General features: G+C 40.4%; 1 protein-coding gene across 2 annotated transcripts in view; it reads right to left on the bottom strand.

Moving 5' to 3' along the window:
* TRIQK (triple QxxK/R motif containing) overlaps positions 1-21,904 on the bottom strand; it is a 65,574-nt gene extending 43,670 nt beyond the window's left edge. The window contains exons 1-2 of one of the 2 annotated variants that reach the window (XM_060775596.2): positions 21,816-21,904; positions 356-435 (exon numbers count right to left, since the gene is read on the bottom strand). In XM_060775596.2, coding sequence (XP_060631579.1) covers positions 356-416 — 61 coding nt within the window. In that variant the 5' untranslated portion in view covers positions 417-435; positions 21,816-21,904. Of the gene's footprint in view, positions 1-355; positions 436-6,551; positions 6,640-21,815 lie in introns of those variants that run through there. The other variant, XM_067467365.1, reaches the window with a different exon arrangement.
* Positions 21,905-26,295: the final 4,391 nt, after the last annotated feature.

Raw genomic sequence — 26,295 nt, 5'->3', positions numbered from 1 at the left:
TTACACTACGCTTTTAAACTACCCTTATAAGTTGAGTTCATAGTGCACAACTATCTGTATGCATAGTGAACTTGTGACCCTCCAGATGATGTTGAACTACATGTCCCAGCATGCCTTCTCTTTGCAGAGGTTGGTTGGAGCTGGAATCCAACATCATCTGGAGGCCAACAGGTTCTCCAGTCCTGCTTTAAAAGCATACTTCAGTGAGGAAAGATTCTGAATACTTTGATAGATGGTTATAAATAGCTAGCTTTAGTGCTCACTGTCTTTTCTTGTGGAATGTATAAAATTCATGAATAATTTAAGAAGAAGTCAAGACTATATTGTACAGGAAGATCCAAAAAACAATTTTTACCTATTTGTTTTCTGTACTGATCAACAGGTATCCTTGCAGAAGAAGCATCTTTTCTACCCATGTTTCCGTATTCAAAAACTCTGTAAAAGAAATAAAGAAAGAAAGAGTAGTTTAACAATGTCAGTGATCGTTTTTAAACCAGTACATGTCCAGGACCGACTGAAGTTTCTTGGAGAGCATTTGGATGATCCAGAAGAGTATTGGGAGAATGTCATATGGTCAGATGAAACCAAAGTAGAACTGTTTGGCAGAAACACAACTCATTGTGTTTGGAGATGAAAGAATGCTGAGTTGCATCCAAAGGACACCATACCTACTGTGAAGCATGGAGGTGGCAACATTATGCTTTGGGGCTGTTTCTCTGCAAAGGGACCAGGGCAACTGATCTTTATACATCAAAGAATGAATGGGGCCATGTATTGTGTGATTTTGAGTGCTTTTGAAGATGGAATGTGGCTGAGTCTTTCAGCATGACAATGATCCCAAGCACACCACCAGGGCAACAAAGGAGTGGCATCGTAAGAAGCATTTCAAGATCCTGGTGTGGCCTAGCCAGTCTCCAGATCTCAACCCTATAGAAAACCTTTGGAGGGAATTGAAAGTACGTGTTGCCCAGAGACAGCCCTAAAACATCACTGCTCTTGAGGAGATCTACACGGAGAAATGGGCCAACATACTAGCAACAATGTGGGCCAACCTTGTGAGGACTTACAGAAAACGTTTGACCTCTGTCATTGCCAATAAAGGATATATAACAAAGTATTGAGATGAATTTTTGTTATGGACCAAATACTTATTTTCCGCCATAATTTGCAAATAAGTTAGTTAAAAATCAGACAATGTGATTTTCTGGATGTTTTTTCATGTTATCTCTCATAGTTGAGGTCTACCTATGATGTCAATTCCAGGCCTCTCTCATCTTTTTAAGTGGGAAAACGTGTACAATTGGTATCTAACTAAATACTTTTTCTCCCACTGTACCATGCCGTTCCTTGTGCACCTCTTTTCCCACTTCCACGCTAGGAACTGAGTGTGGATGGGCAAGTGTCCTCCACTGGCTAGTGGCCAAGGAGTCTATCCCACCCAGTCCTCTTTATGCAACCAAGGCTTCTGTGTGCAAGCAAATTCCATATGACACAGCTGTACCCATTGCTACCTGTGGCACATGCTTATAGGCTAGGCATGTGCATTCTGGGTAAACCACGATCCATTTCGGTGTCCTGGATTTTGGTGGGGGCCCTGATCTGTTTTTTGGAAGCCTCCCAAATTTGAGAGGGCATATATCTGTTTTTGCTCTGGGATGCAGAAATATTCGCTTTCTATCCGTTCCATTATTGGGGAGGGGTGTCTTTACAGTCATTTTAGGTATTTAAGTTGTTTCTACTCTAGAGGAGAGGCGCTGCAGGCAAGCACACATACTTTCTCTCCTGAGCCTGCACAACACCACACATTTTTCCCAAGGTATTTTAAGGAGGCTTCCGACTTCCAGGTAAGGAAGAATGACCTCCTGGGGCTATCCTTCCTGGGCATCCTTTAAAAATCCCTCTTTTTTCCTGGCACGCTTTGATCTCCTTTCTGTTTTGGATTTAATGCTTCCTTACACAGCTATTTCCTGCTTCTTGGCATACGGTTGGACTGGATGGTCCATGAGGTCTCTTCCAACTCTATGATTCTATTTTTTCTACTCTAGAGGAGAGGTAACTGGTAGTAGTTTTCAGGGAATGGGGATTTTCTTTTTGTTTACTGAGATTAATTAAAAAAAGATCAAACTCTGGTGCCGAATAGGGGAGGAGGGGCCGAGATCGGCTGCCAGGTGGTCCCGTTACGGAGGGCAATTCATAACGGCTGGGGCCTTGTCGATTCATGCACCCAAACAAACTGCAGGAGACAGATTGGCCAGAGGAAATGGTTAAAAATGGATCCGTACACAACTCTACTCAACGGCAGATGTGGGGAAAGTGAGGTCTGTGGAAATGATAACTAGAGATTTACACTCTTATATTCATTATTGATTAAAAGGCTTATATCCACCCCCTTTCTAAAGAAAACATGGAAATGTCAAAAAAGTGCTTTAGACACCTTAGCTTCTTCATCAAAGTACAGTCTCCAGGATTCTGTGTAGGAACTTAGAGCACTAAAAGGAATATAAAACTGATACAGGTAATACAGAGAAGACAGTGCCATACTGGTCCATAAAAAAAGAAAATTAAGACAATGAGAACATTTTGCCTAATCTTTGGCACATCATATTCCAGATGAGAGAGAGAAGAAACAAAAAAGGAAGGCACTATCTAACTTTGTAAAGCTGTGGGATAAACTTTTATGCCCACCATCCAGTTCACTCAAAGAAGTCGCTTTATTTAATTTGCCATTTGCAGTTTCAACAGATTTGTAATGTTTTGCCACAAAATGTCAGCAGTGAAAAAAGTATTTCACTTTTGTTGCGGCCAATAAACCAGGGACTGAAGAATAATTTCATTTAAAAAAAAGTTTTGCCTAGTTAATATGAGCCACAGAGCCCTTCCTGGATGTCTGTGTGGCTGAAGCTGTCACTGATTTTCCAACGCCAGGACCTCTAAAATGGCTGTGACTTTTCTTTGTTCTTCAAAGCTGTGCAGTAATCATCATTCATTCCAACCGCTTTGATGGTTAGATAGCAAACTCCCAAGAAACCCACGGAGACATTAGCACATACAGCCGCAATGTCTAATAAGACAGCTATTTGCATAAAAGATCAGCCACAATTTAAAACATCTTGCAATATACGCGGGAAGGGAATAGCAGATCTATATTTGCATGGATGAAGCCAAGATTGTTTTCACAATTTAATTCCCTGGAGATCAAAGCTCATCACCTTCTCTTGTAAAATAAATAAATAAGTTCTGGGTTCCCTGAGGAGGATGGAACTTGCCATGCGCCCAAGTTAAACTGAAATATGGATTAATAAGAAAATATATTCATTATAGATGACTCCTGCTCAGGAATGGTTTCCATTGTGATCATCGAATCAGGTTTCTGCATTTTACTGAATAGCTTGAAATCAGCCTTCTCTCAGAACAAAGGCCTTGTCTAAAATAATACAGACTATTGAAATACTTTTTTAAAAAATTAACAAAGTAGGGAAGAACCCACAAGTTTTTGCAATTGGCAATTAGAGCTGAAAGAAAATAATTTCATTTCTTTATTTGCCATATTTATACCCCACCCTTCTCACCCTGAAGAGGACTCAGAGCGGCACAATTTGATGCCACACAAACATACATCCAACAAAATAAACACATAGATTTAAAACAACTGCTAAAAACATCTCAAACATTAAAACCAATTATTAAAATCATGTAATCCAATATCGTAGTCCGAAGCTGTTCCAGTTGTCATTGCATTATTCCGCATTCAGATACGAGCAGATACTGCTGAACTTTGTGTTTTGCTTCTAAGTCAACCATGCATTCCTTCACAACAGAGAACGCCAAAAGCTTCGGGCTGCATCTTCGCTGTACTATTAATGCAGTTTGACACCACTTTAACTGCCATGGCTTTATGCTATGAGAGCATGGAGGTTGCAGCGTTACAAGGTCTTTAGCCTTTTCTGCCTAAGTGTGCTGTTGCCTCACAAAACTATAACTCCCAGGATTCCATAGGATTGAACCATGGCTGTTAAAGTGGTGTCAAACTGATTAAGTATCAATACACCTGCATTCATCAACTTCCCGGATCTGGTCTTGCAGATTCCGGACCATGGTTTCCTTGATTGATTCTATTCTTTTTCCCATTGCCTTTTCCATCTAGCTGGCATTGCACCACCTGACATCGGTCGGAAAGTAGCAGCCAATAATGAAAGGACCAAGTCAGCAGCAAGCTTTCCAAACTCATGTCGTGACACGTGTCAGCTGCGAGTGTGTAGATGCACGTCTAACAAGAACCTTATGAACCTATGTGAAACAAGCAAGATAATCCACTTGCTTTACCACTACCAGAACCTCTGAAAATGCCAATCACAGATGCAGGCAAAATGTCAGGAGAAAATGCTGCTAGAACACGTCCATAACGCCGGAAACCACATAACACTCCAGTGATTCCGGCTGAGAAAGCCTTTGACAATGCATTAAGAAAGAAATTGTGTCTTTTCAAAAATATAGATAGAAGGTTTTCATGAGAGAGGCTATTTCATGATCACAATTTTTGTATGCGTCCGTAACTCTTGTGAGGGATTGGTTTAACCCTGGCATGGGCAAACTTGGGCCCTCCAGATGTTTTGGACTTCAACTCCTACAATTCCTAACAGCCTAGGAATTGTGGGAGTTGGAGTCTAAAACACCTGGAGGGCCCAAGTTTGCCCATGCCTGGTTTAACCTCTGGTTTGCTTGTTTGACTGAATTACTGTGTTGCAAAATGACACATGAAATGTCCATGAAGCCCTGATCTTAGTGTGTCACAAATCAGAAATGACTTCAATGCACATAACCGTGGCATTTCCGGCCTTGCCATGAGTGAACCATTGAAAACCCATTCACTCCTAGAGCTCTTGTACTCACATTCCCTTGCTATAGTATAGCAGTTAATAAGTTTTACAAGCTCTTCGGCATTCTCTGCCAAAGAGAAATTGTGCCTTATCAAACCACAATTCCCATGATTCCATAGCATTGCTTCACGGCAACTAAGGGGGTGCCAAACTGCATGCACCAATAACGCTATCATTCCACTTCAAGATGTTCAGATTCCACCTGGACATTAGGAAGAACTTCCTGACTGTGAGAGCTGTTCAGCAGTGGAACTCTCTGCCCGGGAGTGTGGTAGAGGCTCCTTCATTGGAGGCTTTTAAACAGAAGTGGGATGGCCATCTGTCAGGGGTGCTTTTAATGTAATTTTCATGCTTCTTGGCAGGGGATTGGACTCGATGGCCCAATGGCAACTAAACTGCATGCACCAATAATGCTATCATTCCACTTCAAGATGTTCAGATTCCATCTGAACATGAGGAAGAACTTCCTGACTGTGAGAGCCGTTCAGCAGTGGAACTCTCTGCCCTGGAGTGTGGTAGAGGCTCCTTCTTTGGAGACTTTTAAACAGAAGCGGGATGGCCATCTGTCGGGGGTGCTTTGAATATAATTTTCCTGCTTCTTGGCAGGGGATTGGACTGGATGGCCCAATTGCAACTAAACTGCATGCACCAATAAAGCTATCATTCCACTTCCAAAATGTTCAGATTCCACCTGAACATTAGGAAGAACTTCCTGACTGTGAGAGCCGTTCAGCAGTGGAACTCTCTGCCCTGGTAGAGAGAGTGGTAGAGGCTCCTTCTTTGGGGGCTTTCAAACAGAAGCAGGATGGTCATCTGTCAGGGGTGCTTTGAATGTAATTTTCCTGCTTCTTGGCAGGTGGTTGGACTGAATGACCCACAAGGTCTCTTCCAGCTGTATGTTTCTATTGCAACATCCAATGAAATCCTGGGATGTGCAGAATTTGGAGAGGCATTTAGAATCTTCAATCAGGCTGGATCTACACTGCAGTAGAATCCAGTTTCTGAATTCACATTTATCTGCTTCGAATTGGATTATGTGAGTCTACACTGCCATATAATCCAGTTCAAACAGGATAATCTGGATTTAGGGACTGGATTATTGTGCAGTGTTGACCAGGCATGGGCAAACTTGGGCCCTCCAGATGTTTTGGACTTCAACTCCCACAATTCCTAACAGCCTACCGGCTGTTAGGAATTGTGGGAGTTAAAGTCCAAAACATCTGGAGGGCCCAAGTTTGCCCATGCCAGGTGTAGATGATCCCTGCGTTTTGAGTCTTGCTGGGTAGTTGCAATGTTTAAGGAGGGAAAGGAGCGTGCAATGTCTCCTCCTCTTTCCTGATACTGTGCAGGCCAGGCAGCCTTTGGGCCCTATTTCTGTCTTTCAACCCAAAAGCGCCTGGAGAAGGACTTTATAGAGCGGGACGCTTCCCAAAGGGACGCAGAGCTTGGAGAGATTGTCCTGGTCTCCTTCCAGGATGGAGCCACCCGGGGAAATGCAAACAAAACACACATACGGAAATGCAGAGAGAGAGACAGAGACAAGACAAGCCCTGGCTGACATCATACAGAAGCAAGCGAAGGCAAGGCACGCGCACAGGCGCGCGCGCTCCCGAACCCCGAAAAGCCCGGTCCAAAGCAGGGTTTGGATGTATTATTTATTTATTTTTTACCTACCGCCGGGCGCGCAAAGGGAGGCGGAGGGAAGAAGAAGGCGCGGAGGAGGAGGAGTGGAGCCGAGGCGGAGTCGACCCGGGAGGAGGAAGAGAAGGAGGAGGAGGGCCCACGTGGCTGGAGGGCTGGCTTGCAAGCAAGCAAGCAAACGAGCAAGCAAGCAAGCAAACAAGGGCTGGCCAGTGCCCTGGTCTCCGTTGTGGCACCACCTTGGAGAGAAGGATGGGCTCCTCTCCCTTCTCCAACCTGGGATGGGGAAAGCTACAGCAGTGGTTCTCAGCCTTCCTAATGCCATCACTCCTTAATACAGTCCCTCATGTTGTGGTGACCCCCAACCATTACATTATTTTCGTTGCAAATCGTTTTCTAAGATCTACAGAGACACTCGCTAGAACACCTCAGCAAGCGAGAGAGTCCAAAAGTGGCAGGCTCAAACCCAGAACCTCAATCAATGGCTGATACCAAATGAGAGATTCCCCCCTGCTTACTTACTTAGGTGATCCCTTGTAGTCCGAGGATGATGGTCCTCCAAGTTCGATGTCCTGGAGGTGGGTTCGTAGGTGGCTGTGGAGCCCTATACTTGACCTGCATCTTCTCCCACAGTGAGGGCACTGGTTTCCAGGTGGAAGGCGGTCTCATTCGGGGTTGGCTTGACGCACCTTCCTCTTGGCACGTTTCTCTCTTTCACCCTCCATTTGTGTCTCTTCAAATTCTGCAGCACTGCTGGTCACAGCTGACCTCCAGCTGGAGTGCTCAAGGGCCAGGTCTTCCCAGTTCTCAGTGTCTATGCCAGAGTTTTTAAGGTTGGCTTTGAGCCCATCTTTAAATCTCTTTTCCTGTCCACCAACATTCCGTTTTCCGTTCTTGAGTTCGGAGTACAGCAACTGCTTTGGGAGACTGTGGTCGGGCATCCGGACAACATGGTCGGTCCAGCGGAGTTGATGGCAGAGGACCATTGCTTCGATGCTGGTGGTCTTTGCTTCTTCTAGCACACTGACGTTTGTCCACCTGTCTTCCCAAGAGATATGCAGGATTTTCCGGAGGCAGCACTGATGGAATCGTTCCAGGAGTTGCATGTGACGCCTGTAGACAGTCCATGTTTCGCAGGCATATAGCAGGGTTGGGAGGACAATAGCTTTATAAACAAACACCATGGTATTCCTATGGATGTCCCGGTCCTCAAACACTCTCTGCTTCATTCGGAAAAATGCTGCGCTCGCAGAGCTCAGGCGGTGTTGTGTTTCGGTGTCGATGTTGAGTTTGGTGGAGAGGTGGCTGCCAAGGTAGCGGAAATGGTCAACATTTTCTAATGTTACACCATTAAGCTGTATCGCTGGCTCCCCCCTGGGCACACATAAAACTGGGCGACTTGGAAGGCGCTGAACAGACTGCACTCTGGCACCACAAGATGCAGAGCCAACCTTCAGAAATGGAGCCACGAAGTGGAATCCACAACATGCGAGTGTGGAGAAGAGCAAACTACAGACCACCTGCTGCAATGCAACCTGAGCCCCGCCACATGCACAATGGAGGACCTTCTTGCGGCAACACAAGAGAGGACTCCAAGTGGCCAGATACTGGTCAAAGGACATTTCATCAACTACCAAGCTTGCAAACTTTGTGTTTTGTTTGTTTGCCTGTTTGTTAAAAAATGCAATGCAACTGTTTGGTCTGCTCCTGACACAATAAATAAATAACTTCATAACTGTAATTTTGCTGCTGTTATGAATCGTAATATAAATATCTGATATGCAGGATGTAGTTTCATTCAGTGGACCAAATTTGGCACAAATAGCTGATACGCCTACATTTGAATACTGATGAAGTTGGAGAGGGGCTAATACTGATTTTGTCATTTGTGAGTTATAATTGCTGGGATTTATAGTTCACCTACAATCAAAGAGCATTCTGAACTCCACCAACAATGGAATTGAACCAAACTTGGTACACAGGACTCCCATGACCAACAGAAAATACTGGAAGGTTCTGATGAGTATTGACCTTGACTTTTGGAGTTCTAGTTCACCTACATCCAGAGAGCACTGTGGACTCAAACAATGATGGATCTGGACCAAATTGGCAGGAATGCACAATATGCCCAAATGTGAACACTGGTGGAGTTTGGGGAAAATAGACCTTGACATTTGGGAGTTGTAGTTGCTGGGATTTATAGTTCACCTGCAATCAAAGAACATTCTGATCCCCACCAGAATTGGGCAGGACATCCCACACAGAGGCCCCCATGACCAGCGGAAAATACTGGAAGAGTTTGGTGGTCATTGACCTTAAGTTTTAAAGTGTTCATTCACCTACAGCCTTTATGAACATCCATGGTCTTTCAAATAATCTGGGCACAAGCCATATCAATCTTTATAAGTCAAAACCAGCATGGCAGTGTAAATGGAATTAAACTGATTTAATAGTGTAATGTGGGTGTACCGAATAGTAATGTGTTTTCAAAAACCAGTCAGAGCAGAGCATGAGTAGAGAGGTTATTCCTGCTTGTAGGCTTGCCATACGCCACTTGTAGTCCTCACTTTGAGGGAAAGGTAGCATAAATAAAACTAAATAGTAATAATAATAGCCACTGAAGAGGCAGTGAACTGCCTCTGCAGTGAACCAAATAGGCTCCCATTGGTTCTATCTTGTGTTTTTAACAAGATCCATATTTGGTTGCCAGCACACAATGCCAAGATCTTCCATTTACAACAGGGAGTTGTCATTTCCATAGCAGTAGAATTCATATAAAAACAAAGCCAAAATACAACGTTGTTTAACACGTCTTGTGTTTAAGTACTTTAACATCCAGGTCTTAACATGCATTCCGTTTTTATGCTGCAACTTGTATATCAGCCAGAGCAGACATCTATCAATAATGCTCATGTCCCACTTATGCCATAACTAATCTCTGTTTACTAAATCAAAAGCTGAAGTAAAATCGATGTCGGCTACAAATAAATGTTTACTTGGCCCTTTAATATATTTCGAAATTAAGTGGTGGAAGAAACAAAGGCTGGTTTATTGTACTCCATCATTTTAAAATCTCTAGACTGATCTTCTTTAATAATAGAGTTTTCTTTATCTCTCAGTTGCAGCTTTTGGAAGAAAACCACGTGTATAATTTCACAAGAGCCTGAAAGGTTTCCTGGGCCAGAGAGAAGATTCTTTTAAAAAAAAATCTGTAACAGCTATTATAAATGTTTGTTATGAGAAAAGAACTCATTGAACTTATTGTTCAGATAGATGGATGGATGGATGGATGGATGGATGGATGGATGGATGGATGGATGGATGGATGGATGGATGGATGGATAAATAGTGGCCCCTTGGTATCCACTGTGGTTTGATTCCAGGACACAAGCGGATGCACATGGATACCAAAATCCATGGATACTCATTATATAAAGGTAAAGGTATTCCCCTGACCTTAAGTCCAGTCGTGTCCAACTCTGGGGGTTGGTGCTCATCTCAGTTTCTAAGCTGAAGAGCCAGCATTGTCTGTAGACACCTCCAAGGTCATGTGACTGGCATGACTGCATGGAGTGCTGTTACCTTCCCACCAGAGCGGTACCTATTGATCTATTCACATTTGCATGTTTTCAAACTGTTAAGTTGGCAGAAGCTGAGGCTAACAGCAGAAGCTCATGCTGCTCCCTGGATTCAAACCTGCGACCTTTCGATCAGCATGTTCAGCAGCTGAGCAGTTTAATCCACTGCACCACCAGGGGCTCATTATATAGTCCCTTATATAGTCTCATGGTGTTTCACAGACCACAGCCTGTGGTCTGTGAAACACCAGTGGTCCACAAGAACAAAAATATGCTCCACGGCCTCACCATTACTACACCGTATCCATGTGGCAATGAGAACAACTGGCCTCGCGAAACCCTCTTATAGTACTGAGGCAACGGAGTTGTCAGAATAAGGAAGGGGGGAGGCTGACTATCCACTAAAGATTACTACTACCACATCAGCAGTGGAGTATTAAATATGGTTTTCTGTTGGCAAGCAGATGCCGACTACTGGATGGCATATGTTCTGTGTCGGAAACTAAAGCTAGTGCGGTCCATCCAATGCAGTTATGTGAATTATCACCACAAATAACCAAATCCAATCTAAAGTTGACCGAAAACTGAGTCATTACTCTTTTGGTACTAATGTTGGAGAGTGGTCCCTGGTCAAAGTGGTCCCTGATTAAGTGATCCCTGGTCAAAAAAAGGTTGGGAACCACTGCATTATATAAAATAGCATTGTAAAATTGTGTCCCTTATATAAAATAGTAAAACCAAGGTTTGCCTCCTGATAGTATTCATTTTATTATGTGAGTATATATATTCAAGCCATGGATAACCAAGTCCATAGGTGCAAAGAGCAAACCCTAAGGAATGCACACGCTGAAATGAGACTTGTTTTGCCTTACGAGAAATGAATATTTGAAATGAGGGTGGAGAGATTCATAACAAATGGACAGAACAAGGAAAAAGTTTTACTTTTGGAACAGTGGAAGAGTAAAAAGGAGGCAGAGAGAAGTAGAATATCAGACTAAAAGAGGTTAGGATAGGTGGGTAAGACATGAGAAGATTTTAGATTTCAGAAACCTAAAATCAGGTTTCAGAAACCTAAAATTAACAATATCACTGCTGTGGTCTCTGTCACATTTAAATTGTTTACTACAGAACATCACTTCATTTCCAACAAGTGAACCCTTGTCTAATCAGATAGCTAACATGGCCAAAAGTGCAGGGGTGTAGCGGATGGTCATACATGTTTCCATATGTTCCATCACAATTTAAGACCTATTTGAATTGCAGATGAAGTGTTCCAATGAACGCTCAAATGTCCAGGTGCATGAGAGAAGATTCCGCCCATAAATTATATAATTTCTTTAGGTTCATTCATTTTGCACAAACAAGGCTTTTTCTGCTTCCTCTATTCATGCAGAAGAATGGAGCTCAGTTCGCTTTTTTAAAACTTGTGTAATTTATGTATAGGTTCTGAAAGAATATATTTCAGCTCCTTATGAAGTACCCATTATTTTTTTACATTTTGAGGGAATTTATTGCCGTATCCCACTATCTTAGGCATCATGCATTCCCTTTCATTAATATCAAAATATATTGTAAATGACTCAACTAATAAAAATGAATAGAAGTGCTATAAACTACATGGCACTGTGCTTTGTACATTTACAATCCCATATAAATGATTAACAAGGATAATAAGGTCCAAAGGGACTTCCAGTGTACGTAGCGATATCTGCCAGCACACAAAATTTCATGAAAATTAAACTAGATCTTGTACAATGTATTTTTGTTCTTTAGTTGTAGAAGATACTAAAATATTAATATCAAGTATTTTTGATCATAAAGTTAATGAAATCTGGAGATGTAGCACTACCTGACAGGGAAAAGAAATTAAGAATTTGTGATTAATCAAAGGAAATCAAAGGAGCTGCTTTTTCAGCGGTGATATGCCAGCAAAATTGAAATGTGTATCCAGGTTTGTATATTCAAAAGACATGGCACATTTCTAGGGGAGGATACAAAAAGAATAGAAGAATAACTGCATATCCCATGAATCAGGATAAGCTATTGTTCCTCCTTTGGCAGAACAACTGTTGGGAGTTTGTTCGAAAAGGAAAAATGTGGTTCTTGTTGGTGCAGGAACCATGATATTTTGCTGCAAAAGGCAAAAAAGTAAATAGTATTCCCCATACTCCCAAATTTAAGGAGAACCATGTTATTTAGACTGATAACACACAAAATCTTATACATTTATCTATCTTCTTTCATGAAATTAAAATTCAATGAAGAAATATTAAATAACAGTGAGTTGCAGTGAGTTTTCTGGGCTGTATAGCCATGTTTCCGAAGCATTCTCTCCTGATGTTTCATCCACATCTATGGCAGGCAACCTAGTGATTTTAGCTATGAAAGTCTTTGACAACACATATTAAATAACAATTTGTTGTCCTTTTGGCATCCAAAATCTGCGCTCTGAGGTGACTACCTTATTCTGAGTTGAGACTGCCTTTGGACATATCATGGGGAGACATTATTCAGTAGAAAAGACACTAATGCTTGGTAAAGTCGATGGCATTAAGAATAGAGGAGGATTTCAAAAGGATCGACTCAGTCCTGGAAGACATAGGACTAATCTTGCAAAACCTGAGCAGACCTATTATTTGGAGGTCTCTCATTCATAGGTTTGTCCTAAGTCGAAATCAACTGGATGACAATTAACAAGAGCAACATACTTTTTCTAAGTTTTCTAAGTTCTGGTAAACAATACCATTGTGTGGAAATGCCACCCATTTGAATAGTGTGGGCATTTCTCATAAACATTTCATAATTTGCACACAGTGTTCAGAAATAATTATCTAATTATCTCATTAAATTATAGGTTAATTAGACTCCCACCCTCCAAATGGCTTTACTCTCTAAATTTCCTCATTAAAACTGATGTTATTTCCAAAGTTTAACAATTTAATTATTGTTGTTATCAGAAGTTTTGTTAAGTCTTGTAATGGCTTACTCTTTTTTTCTGAATTTGTTGTAGAGGAAAGAGAAGCCCAGAAGAAGAAAGGGGGTTGGGATTGTAATATAGCAGATGGTTCTATGAAAGCCATTTCTTCTAAATTTGCCTGAGATCTTCCGTGGGAGCATCTGTAAAGTTCAATGTGATTATCTTCCATTCACCTTTTCTATTAACTGTTGTTTCTATATTACTATGTGTGGGAGCTGCTATGAATGCTTTTGTACTCTTCTAATGTGTTCATTCTTTCTCACATAGTGGCAGGTATTTGGCAATCAAGTACGTAAAAGTTTTCATCACAACTCCCCTTAGTTTTTCCCCTCTTGGCTTATCCTTCTCTCTGCATTTCCGCCTACCTGTTCTTTCATTTCCTAATCTCCCACTCCCTTCTTCCATTCCCTGCTCCTGTAGGTTAAATACTTTTCAGGATTTGGTTGCAGCTATTATGCTCTTAACTGTCAACCGTCTAAGCCAGACTGGCAAAGTTGATGTTTGGAGCTTCTTTTTAACAATTATGTATGTCAGTCCCTGAACTACTTTGTTTTCTTCTGAATTCTTGCTGAAATTATTTATTTTAATGTTTAATGAAGGGGGCAGTTCAAGGCAAGCAGGCGTGTTATGAATTTTGCCTAGTTGTTGGTGCAAAATCCACAAGAATGTATTGCATTAAAATCATCGTTGGATAAATGAAAATGTTAGATAATACAGAGGCTTCTGGGAGTTGAATTCCATATCTCTATCCTGGCAGAGATCAGTGGTGAGTGAGTTCTCCGTCTGTTTGGTTTTCCAGACACAAGGAGAGAACTCACTCACCACTGATGGAAAAAAGAGCAACAAATAAGGAATTGTAATGAAAAGATAGATAGTACACTTATGCACATCCTCAAGACAACTGCAACCTCTGAGGTTCATTTCTATTCTTTTTTTTTTTTTCTTCCCATATTTCCTACAAACTCCCATGTAACCAACTCAGACCGAACCATTGCTGCGCGCGGGGGGGGGGGGGGGGAGAGGAGAGGCAGAACTATTATGCTTTAGCTCAGGGGTCCTCAAACTAAGGCCCAGGGGCTGGATGCAGCCCTCCAAGGTCATTTAACTGGCCCTTGCTCTGGGTCAACCTAAGTCTGAAACGACTTGAAAGTACAGAACAACAACAACAACAATCCTATGTCATCAGCCAAAAGCCAAAAATATTTCCCATTGAAATACTAATAACCTTACATTTGTTAAAATTGTTCTTCATTTTAATTATTGTATTGTTTTAAAGTGGTTTTTGCACTACAAATAAGATATGTGCAGTGTGCATTGGAATTCATTCATGTATTTTTATTCAAATTATAATCCGGCCCTCCAACACTTTGAGGGACTGTGATCTGGCCCTCTGTTTAAAAAGTTTGAGGCAATAGTTCCAGGGATCCCCACATCAGTATTTTATCCTAAAAACTGCAGGACTATGTCACAACACACCTCCTCCTATCCAACTCATTGATGCCTCAACACTCACAAGCCAGGATCTAAACCAGGCATGGGCAAACTTGGCACCTCCAGGTGCTTTGGACTTCAACTCCCACAATTCCTAACTGCCTACTGGCTGTTGGGAATTGTGGAAGTTGAAGTCCAAAACACCTGGACAGCTGAAGTTTGTCCATGCCTGATCAAACTATATCATACTCTTCAGAAGTGAAGCCACACTTCTGTAACTAGAAAACTAACTAAAAGGTACAGTTGCATTGCAAAAGGGGTAAAATTATTCCTTGTTGTGTTACTGTCATAGTGCAGTGGAGGTGTATCTTTGGTACCGGAGGAAAGGAGCTAATTACAAGTACCTAGAGTTTCCCACTTGCTATTTACAAAATGAGACCAGCAGCAAATAAAAATTCTGAGATTGAGATCAAAACAGAAATCTTTGTTATCTTCTCAGCCCCATTCCCATTCACCTCCTCAGTGCGTGTGTATTAACATTTCTTTCACAAGTTCTGGCTGTGCACATTAGTCCTGGAATATGCACAGCCAGAACTTGTGAAAGAAATGCCAGGTGACAGCAGATCTAGCAGGGTGATCATATTATGTAAACAGCCTGAGCACAAATACAGAAGCTATGCCACGTGGAGTATTATTAAAAACTAAACTGGCAGAACTCTGGCATCTGCCACTGCTAAACAATGTACAAAATGCAGCAAAGTTATATGCATAAATGTAAATGTTTCCAAATGCATTTCTCTTCTACCTTAGTTATTAAGGGAGGGTATCAACTGCAAATAAAATATGAGAGAGTTTTAATTTCCACTTTGATTCTTTGCATGCACACATGCAAACACTTTCTGCATTTTGCCCCTTTGATGCAGAAACAGGGAAAAATAAAATAAAAATACCCAGTGATAAATGTACATCCCACATTCTTACCACTTCAACGCATGAGAGAAAAAGTCCACTTAAAACCTGGTTTCTGCCTCCTGCAGAATTCCAGGGTTTGTAGTTTAATGAGGCTGTTAAAGGCATCTGATGCTTCTAAAACAGTGCTGTGACTATCTGACCATCCATTTGTGCATCTATCACACCACAAAATACAGTTGGCCTTCCCCATTTGCAGGGATAATTTGATTATTCATGAATTTGATTAATATTGCAAATTAACATGTTCTGCTGGAAGCTGGTGCATGCAGAGATTTCTAGTGGGAACACTTCTTCCGGAATCTCTAGATTCTCCAGTCTGATTCTGTGATTAACCTCTGGCAGAAGTGGACCATAAAGTCACTCTGGAAGACCTAGAGATTTCGAGAGAGGTGTCCTTGTAGATTTTAAAAAATCATGTTTTTTGTGATCTTTTTCCCATCCATTTTTATGGGGGGTTCTGTGCCCCTAAGTCCTGCAAAAGTGGAGGGTCTGTTGTACCAATATTTAAATACTGATTATACCATACACAACCCAAAGGAAGTACCATATTTCACCAATTCTAGTAAAAGGTAAAGGTTTTCCCCTGACATTAAGTACAGTCATGTCCGACTCTGGTGGGTGGTGCTAATCTCCATTTCTAAGCTGAAGAGTTGGCGTTGTCCATAGACACCTACAAAGTCATGTGGCCAGCATGACTGCATGGAGCGCCATTACCTTCCCACCTGAGCGGTACCTATTGATCTACTCACATTTGCATGTTTTCAAACTGCTAGGTTGGCAGAAGCTGGGGCAAACAGCAGGAGCTCATCCCACTCCCTGTATTCAAAACTGCAACCTTTCAGTCAACAAATTCAGTACCTCAGTGGTTTAACTCACTGTGCTACCAGGGGCTCCAATTCTAAAGAGGTCCAAATATGGGATGTGCCTTAAAATTGATGGAGCCTAAGGTCCATGGGTTTCAATATTTTTCTAATCGGATTACCTCCAAGAGAGGAGGAAGGGGAGGAAGGAAGGGCCACAGCCACAGCCAACCCAGGTTGCTTCACACTCCCCTTTACCCCCAGGAAAGATGGCACTACAAAGCCAATTTGAAACAAAAATAAGGTATTGTTCATGCAGAGGAAATTCTAAAAAATATATAAGAAAATTGTTTGGGTTTTTTTTTTCTTCAAAAATTGAAACTAAAAAAGGATGAGGAAGTTTTGCCTTACATTTGATGAAATATCTAGTTAAAGGAAGATAGATATTTTGGAGTTTGGATTCTTTTGGAGTTCTGATTCATTTTAAGTGATGCATTCAATACTTATCTTTTCAGATCTTCAGCCTTCATTACAGTTTTGGGAAATGCATTAAAACTAACATTCATTTTATAGTTTATGGCACAATAAGAACTTAAATCATTTTTTCCATCCACCCTTTTTTCTGTTTTATTTGTACCTTCGTTAAATGTCATGGTATAGTTTATACAAGTGTTATGGATGGAAGCTGTTAAAAGTTACATTTTTATGTTGAGTTATGATTTTGACTTTTAAAAAACAAGCCTTCTTTAACAAGGAAATAGATAAATAGATGTTAGAACCACTTTTTTTAAAAAAAAATGTGATTCTAACATCATGAAAGGAGTCACCCTGGCTGATATGAACACCAGTACATTCCTCAAGTACAGTGCAACAGAATGAAGAAGTAGGCAATGTAGTAATAGACTTTTCCATTAATCCACCTGTAAGTAGAGAAGGCTCAAATTATTAGGGAAAAGTGGAAGAGAACATCCAAAAAATCTACAAGTCTTACATCCTATTTGTGCACCTCCCTTGGTATTATAATTTACCAGAACTGCTAGGACTGCATCCCTTACAACAGCAACTAAGAAACCTACGTTATAATTTGGGCAGAGATGTAGAGGACATAATTTACACAATTTAGAAAGAATATCACCAAGAAAGAAGAATTCTTCTTCACTTCATTATTTATAATACTAATTTTCCTTTCTATTTATTCCATGGCAGCAGATTACACAAGGAGCTTTCACAACTGGCATCTTCTTTCTCCATACAGCTCAAAAAGAAAATGCTTATTGTACCATTTCAGAGCTATTCCACTTCATTCTAATGACTTCAATGTCCAGATCCTTTATACCTAAGGCATAAAGGTAATTCCCTCATGTTTTGGATTGCAACTTGTCTTATTTCGAGACAGAATGGGATAATGGGAATTGTAGTCCAAAGCAACTGATGAGCACGGATTGTGGAAGGGTGGGCAACTATGGAAGGCTAAGGAGGCAAATAAGATCTTGACGGGCTGCACTACTCCACTAAAAATCCTCCCATGATACAGACAGAGAGACAGGGACAACCCTGAGGCCTAGAAGTCTTCCCTACAATATGGAAATGCCTTCTACAACTCCTAAAAATAATCTTCAGACATTCTAGAACAAAAATTAATTTGACCCACCCTAAGGAGGGCGGCTGAAAGCCACAAAATCAACATAAGGACAACATGTAGCCCATGAGTTGCATCTGTGCATATGTCTTACAACCTTATCAACAGGCCGCTGGAATTGGCATGGATTGTGGCAAATCCGGTGGTGTCCGTTGGGGAGGATGGGGAACCCATCACGTCCTGCATCACCTGACCCACCGATAACCCCATCCCTAGGAGGAAGTGTGCCTCTGCTTCCTCCTATTGTTGCTGGTGCAATACAGTAAGCTTCCCGCTGCCATAGCACACAGCCCTGCCGGAAGTAGTATTACGTCATGGGATGGGAACCTCCAGGCTCCATGGCTAAACTACCGAGGAACTGGTGTATGCCACTGAAAAAAGCCCCATCTGATGAGATTGTTAGCTGTAACAGGTCTCAAAAGTTCTTCCTCCATGGGCCAAAGAATGAATAGGCTCCCAGTGTTTGCTAAACAAGTCTTGTGATATCACCATGGTTTGAAGTGTAGCTAAGTTAAGATGAGTATTTCAGGATGATGAGATCTCTTTGATAGTGAAATAGGTTGCCTTGGATTGTGATGGAGTCTTACAGAGGTTATTATGGAGGTTTTAAAATAGAGGCTAGATGTCCATTTGACTGGAATGCTTTAACTGTGTATTTCTGCATGGCAGGGGGATGGCCCTTGGGGCCTCCTCCAACTTTGTGGCTCTATGATTGTATGAACATAAAGGCAAAGGTTTCCATGAAGGTGAAAAATACTGAAATCCAATATGGAACTTATATGGCAGAATTTTGTAGATGGGAGTCTTGAGAAATTCTCTGAAAATTAAAATGAAAGATTTTTCACATTTTTGCTTTTTCAAAAATCTCACCTGATTAAGAGAGGAAATACTCCCCTCTACATGCACTTTGGGTGCTCTGTGATCTTCTGAACATTCAGATAACATTCAAATAATTGTTTTTCTCTTCTTCCTTCATGCTGGACTTTTATAGAAAGCAAATACACACACTTTCCCTTCCTCGTGTTTTATGGAGACCCTGGTAGAGGGCATATTTAAAGTAACCAAGTGAATAAGATGGAATAACAATTGTGGAGGAAAGTGGGGGAATATCCAGAGAATAGGAGTATTTGCCCACTGCTGCATTTTGGAAAAATAACTTGGATATGAACAGGATATGCAGTAAAGTTCAGGTGTTCCTGCATATGAGTTCACAGAATGCTTTTCCATTTCAAAACAGTCCACTGGCAACTCTCCAAAGAAAGGCGGGTAGATTTGCTGCAGACAACAGATTGGGATGCCAGATGTGCTTTATTTTAAGGGATTATCTCTTATTCTGAAACCTCATGATCCTACAGAAAACAACATCCATCCTTTACTCCAAGCACAAGAGCTCATAAGGTTTTTGTTGTTGATGATGTTAGAAAAACTGGGTTCTGCCAAACCTAACTACATACAGGCTGTTTAGCATTATTCTTAGTGTGCTAGTAATACTGTGTGGTAGGCATGTGTGATCGATACAATATGTTTCAAAAGTCATTAGAAAATTAGAGGACACTGGCATTTCGTTTCTAAAGTATAGTTGAAAATGTCTTTACTATAACAAGACTAACAAAATTCCATTACTATTTTGTTATAGTAATTGTGCATAATTACTATAATTGGGGAAACTTTAGGGACTCCTTTCTCCCTAATTTTTACTGCTATTGGGGTGAAAATTGCCACAATGTTAGAACACATGTACCACTGTTAGCCCATCAAGTTTCAAAATGTTTCACGTATCTATGGATTTTTGGGGAATTTTCAAATTATTATAAACAACATTTTCTTTTTAAAGAACTACAAGAGGTATCTCCTTGAAATTTTTACACAGTGATACAAGATAACAGGGGATCTTTCCCCCCAACTTTCAGAAATATTCATGCATCCATTGATTTTAGGGATTTTTTAAAGTATTGTCGAAGGCTTTCATGGCCGGAATCACTGGGTTGTTGTAGGTTTTTCCGGGCTATATGGCCATGTTCTGGAGGCAATTTTTTTTTCTCCTGACGATTCGCCTGCATCTATGGCAAGCATCCTCAGAGGTAGTGAGGTCTGTTGGAAGTAGGAAAAATGGGTTTATATATCTGTGGAATGACCAGGGTGAGACAAAGGACTTTTGTCTGCTGGGGCTAGGTGTGAATGTTTCAGCTGATCACCTTGATTAGCATTCAATGGCTTGGAAGTGCCTGGGGAGAATCTTTTGTTGTTTCCTATCTCTTCATCCAACTGTTAATTCAAGCTCTGTTTAATATTATAAATATCAGAAGAAAGGAATGATTGCAAGGAGTTCTAATTGCTTTCCCATTGTGCTTCCCTTTAGCCACCCGTGTGTCCGTGGCTCCATTTTTGTACAGCTTGATCATCTGTTTCAGGCTTTTAAAACACATGCGCTGGAACAGTCCACACAGGGGGATGGGAAGGAAGTCACATGTTTTCCATGACTGCAGGAATACATAATCATGTGAAGGTATGCATTTTTGAGGCGGAAATGGGTTTTAAGCACACCTTTTAAACATGTGTTTTTCAGCTGTTAACCCAATACCTCCCACACTTTCTGTAAACATTGCTTTCCCCCCCCCTCTTTTTTTTTCATCCCGGTTACTTCTGCATGTGTTGAAGGTCCCTAAGTTGAAAAGACTTCTGTGTTTTAGAAGTCTTAAGTCGAATAACTATTATTCATCTCATTCCAGGCCCATAGCCAGGATTTTGATGGGGGGGGGGCTGAGTTTGTTTCGTGGGGGCTGAGTCTGAGTGAAAGAGGGTCTACCCTAGCAAACCTTTTGTATCGTTACCCCAATACCCCCATGCATATGGGAAATATTGAGTATGGTGATCAGATCATGATATGAATAAACATAACAGTTTAAATAATGCACCAGTAAGGCCTTTTTGCGAACCACCATGAGAATTTGGGGGGGGGGGGGAGGCTGAAGCTATATGCCTGTCTCATTCATGTCACATTTCTTGTTTTTAAAATCTAGAATCAAACACCTGTAACAAAAACTATTCATCAGGTTTTGAGTTGAAACAGGGCACTCCAAATTCCACAAACAAACAAAAAAAAAATCTTGCTGAAGCTGGAACTGAAAAAGTTAATGACTGACTCTTCCTGATCCACATCACAGAGCCAAATACATGCCAGCATTTTTTGCTTGAGAGACCCAAGAATGAAATGGCAAATGCTAATGCTTGGAGCTGAAATGAATTGGTGACACTTTCTACACTTTTTGCTATCCTTCTCTCTTGTCAAAGTTAATGTTATCACTATCTCTTCATCATAAGCACTAAATTTGGTGCTAATGTGTTGAAAAATGGCTTCAGCTCATGTTTCAATTTGCAATTTGCCAAGATCATTTGATTGTAAAGAGAAATGAGGATCAGCCCAAACACTACATGAAATGTTTAGTAACTGAATCTATGATCAGTCTCCCAGGACATTTCTGTTACAACCCAAAAATGAATAGACACAAATTTATCATAATCTTCTATGGTTATCAGTTCCAATGACACTCCATATTTCAGTGCAATATAACAGATACGTTCACCACAGACACAAAAGTATTTCAAAACAGCATAACGTGGCATTCTTAACAAAGATTAGTATATCTCATTGTCTGAGTGTTCATTGATTCTTGACAACACCCTGCCAAAAAGAATTCACTCCAAATGCTTTTCGTGCAACATGTATTTACTAATTTCAAAATGTAAATAGTGTAAAATTGCAATCATTATTTTGTCACAGAATAGAAGATGTACAAAATATGAAGCCTATTATGAAAGCTAATTCCCAGTTTATCCTGATTCTCAGTTGTATTCTTTTTACACACACACACACACACACACATATTTGGAGGTACTGACCTGAGTTTTCAGTGCGTTTATGTAAGAGAGTTCTTTGTAGGCAGACAAGTATTTCTGAATGGAGAAAATGGACAAATGCATGATCAAATAAACTCAGCTAACAAAAATACCTGCCAAGCTGGTTTTGGCATGTGCAAAACAAGATATTTCTAAAGCAAACAAATCAATGTAGTATAAAGGTGCCCACATTTGAAAAGAAGTAGAGAGAAATGGTTCCTCTTATCTTTATTTAAAAATTCCTTTCCACAGTCACACTCACAATGCTTACTTGTTGCTTAAAATCTTGTTTGGGTACTTTATTTTATTTTATTTATTCTTAGTATGATGTTCCTATTTTCAGTTAATGCTACACAATTAAAGAATACTCACAATTTTTCTCATCCTTGAGAACAAATTATGTTTTGATCTAGTGAAATACCCCATGCTTATTGTGCTCGTGATTTTATTTTACAAAAAAAAGTCTGGTCACAAATCACACACTGGGAAGAAAACTCTTGAAATAGTTTATTCTAGTATGTAACAATATAATAGGCAAAGATTTGCATCAGTTTAAAAATAATAATCTACTAATACTGCAACCTTGAAGTTTGTTATAAGGGTTAGATTCTATTGAAATCAATGGCGAGATAACCTATTTAGAATCAGGGCTTTAAAAAGTTACTTGCTTGGTCTACAGTTGCAAGACCACTATCCACCCACAGCAAAAAACAAACACTGGTTTTGCTGAGGGGGCACTCTTCATGTTGAAGCCTCTGAAAGTAACATTTTGAGCAGTTTGAACATTTCAGTATTGTACTGAAAAATATAAGTAGTGTTTACATCTTATTTGTATGTATGTCAACAAATACTCTATAGGTGCTTCTATGCAGGAACTATAATGCATTTTGGGGGTGCATTAAAACAAGTTTGTTTCAATGTGCAGTGCCTACACAACACTCCATAAGGCTGGGGTGTTCATGGCTGGGACAGTGACTACAGTATCCACTGATTGAGGATTAGAACCAAACTCAGGAACCACAGAATCCATGGCTAGGAAAATCTGGGGGTTTTTTTTCTTTGCTGGGATGCACTGATGCACATATATATGTTCTGTGATCCGCCCTGAGTCTTCTTTGCAGTGGGAAGGGCGGAATATAAATAATGTAAGTAAGTAAGTAAGTAAATAAATAAATAAATACGGCCATTCAGAATTGGCACTAGACCATGATAGGACACAGGAAACAAGAACACATTTTTCGGTCTTGGATTTGAGTCCTGCATGGGATATACTCTGGTCAACTGCATTGCATTATCTGGCTTATTTCGGACTTTCTGGTGAGGCTTTTTTTTAACGTGCTGTTTCTGGTTTGATCCATAATATGGTGCACACTGAGAATGTACATTTTGTAGTTTTCCCACCCTCAAGCTGGCTTCAAACTGTATTATATGGTCTGCATAGAAACACACTATGTGAGCTACCTTATAATTTTGTAAGAAACTCTCTGTAATCCTTACCAAATCTAAAGTAAGAGTTAAGCCTTTTTGTTGTGCGTTGATTTTAGATTCTAATTTCCATTGATTATTTGGATCATCTTACAGTGGTGGTGTGTTCTAGAGCTATCTAATAACGCTACTACCACAGTTTTTCCCCCAGATATGTTCTGGGGGGTATATTCAGTGCTCCATTATTTTATAGCTTGCTGCTATCATTTTTAGTCCATCATTGTCCTGCCTGATTTTAGTGCTTTTAGATCATAGCACTCTTCCATCTTGCTGCTGGCTTTATTTTGGTTTCAGATGTTGTAGTATTTTTATATATTTCCTGCTGGTTTTAACCTTGGTTTTATTATAAGCCCCTTTTCCACATTGCTCTATTGTTTGCTTTGTAAAGCCTAAATCTAATTGCTAGTGTATACGCCCTTTGTATCTGTTGCTAGAGGTTAAGTCAACACTTCTCTAAATACCATTGCTTCACCATGTCTACTCTAGTTAAGGTTGGCAATTGGATTCAGGCTAACGTTTTAAAGTACTCTACACTGCCCATAAAATCATGGTTAGAAGATAGCTCTAAAGTGCATAAATCTGTAATAATAAAACAGTGTGTGCAGAGAGCATGCACAAAAAGTTTGACAAGCCCTTGCACAACCCATTTCCCTGATTGCTGTCTTGGACTTTTCCTGCATTACCCTTGGAGATAACCTGAGATCTTTAATGTTTGTGGATCGTGCATCCATTTTTCTTAAAATACAAACAGCTGTCCGCTCTGAGCCATATAAACATGAGCTCATTGAACATCGTCATCAAACTGGCCACCCAAAAGCTGTCATGTTCATTCTTTTGTGCTTCTCTCAGATGTTGAATGAAAAACAATGGGCTTTATATCCTATTTCTCGGGCCCTGAGCCATCAAGTCTGCACTTACTGACCCATACCCACCTTTCCTCTATTGATTTTATAGCATTTTGCTAAATACTATCATCGATACAGATGCCTGCAATCATTTTGTTTGCAAGGTGAGTCAATACTTCATTAAATGTTACCTTTTGGCTTTGCCCTTAATTGTCTAAACTATATATAGCATTATTTATGTCATTGAGATGTGAAACTATGCATTCTTGGATTTTTACAAAAAAAATAAAATATCTTGTTCCCATTTATTATTATTACTCTGGCATCAACTTTTAGATTTCTATGGAAAGAAATTAATCTTCTTTTGGAGGGGAAATGGGAGATGACAAGCACTGCTTCCTACCGCCTCAGGGACATAATTATGCTCCCAAATACAAGAACAGAAAAATCATAAACTGAACACAGTTGAGACTCTTGAAAGTTTCATCTCAGCATGAAGCTATGTTTTAATTATTATTTTGGTCTGCATTGTTCAGATTGTCAGTGCACAAGATAGAATAAGTGCTTATCCTAGTTAATTCTTCATGAGACTTGTGTCACTGGATGATGCATTTAATTTCTTTTCTGTGCCTCTTTTTTCATACCAGTACTTAGAAAATTGTGGCATACAGTTCAAGTCAAAACCTTGGAATGTCTCTGACTAGGGTTTATAGGCAAGGTTATAGCTAGGGATGTGGAAATCTGTCAGTCCCATTTTCACTGTATTTCTCAGAATCTTGTAGGCATTTCTGTCTCATCCCAGTTCTATATTAAATTGAGAATGAGAAAGCACTTTGTAGGATTTACTGCTTCCTGTCTCTTTTTTTTCAAACCATATCGAAGATTCTTTAAAGCCCCGTCTAAGGTAAAAGTAAAGGTTTCCCCTTGATGTTAAGTCTAGTCATGTCCGACTCTGGGGGGTGGAGCTCATCTCCATTTCTAAGTCGAAGAGCCAACTTTGTCCACAGCCGGCATGACTGTGTGGAGCGCCATTACTTTCCTGCCTAAGTGGTACCTATCGATCCACTCACATTTGCATGTTTTTGAAATGCTAGTTTGGCAGAAGCTGGGGCTAACAATCGGGAGCTCACTCTTCTCCCTGGATTCTAACCACCAATCTTTCTATCAGCAACTTCAGCAGCTCAGCAGTTTAACCCACTGTGCCACCAGAGGCTCCAAAGCCACATCTACACTGGTTTATTTTGGACTTTCTGGTGAGGTTATTTTTATGTGCTGTTTCTTGCTTGGTCCATACTATAGTACAGAGCCATATAATGCATTGAACTGTATTATATGAGTCTACAGTGATCATATGAGGTATAGATGGACCCTAATACTGCAAATTACATTAGAAACTTCTCTCATTTGAAAAAAGATTTGATGTTTGGAATGAGACTGCTATTTGCAAACACAATGTCATGCTGTAGTCTGGACTAAGAATCAGGGAGGCCAAGTTCTCTTAACAGTAATAACCCACTGCATGATTTTGGGCACGTCACTTCTTTCTTAGCCCAATGACAAGGTTATAGCTCCTCTGAATATAGCAGGCCAAGAAAACCCTATGAAAGAATTACCACAACTTGAAGTCACATAATAACAACTCAAAGAGTTTTAGGATGTGTAGCAACTGTTGTGTGATCCTTTGTTTCCTCCTAGCCATTGCTTCTCATATCCATCCCATGTGTGCTAAAGCTTAATTCTATGGATTAGTCCCAACTGGAGCTTATCCACTGAGCCAACAGTTAAACAGGTGAGCAGATCCCACTGATCTAGTTGGAAGCAATGATAGGATTCAGTCCTATATATTGCAACCTCCTCTAGCATGGTGCTATTTGTTGGCCTATAATTCTCATCATCTCCCATTCTCATGCTCAATTCTCTACAAAATGTTAGCCATAAATGTATTGACATAAAACTCCTGTAATAGGCCTTCCACTTCCATTTCTTCTCTGTCCCTTGTTCCTCATAGATGCTCAACCCTTCCCAAACTGTCAGGAATGATCCAGCTCTGTAGAAGAGATTTGAGGGACACTACAGAGTGGAATGGTTATCCATTGTGCCACTAGTGTCAGTGAATTATTGGATACTGTAGAGGAATGTCTTCTCCCAGTAAT

Source organism: Anolis sagrei, chromosome 4 (assembly GCF_037176765.1).
Source record: "Anolis sagrei isolate rAnoSag1 chromosome 4, rAnoSag1.mat, whole genome shotgun sequence".
Classification (NCBI taxonomy): domain Eukaryota; kingdom Metazoa; phylum Chordata; class Lepidosauria; order Squamata; family Dactyloidae; genus Anolis; species Anolis sagrei.
The sequence above is the reverse complement of the archived record's forward strand: the minus strand, read 5'-3'. Positions and strand labels throughout refer to the sequence as shown.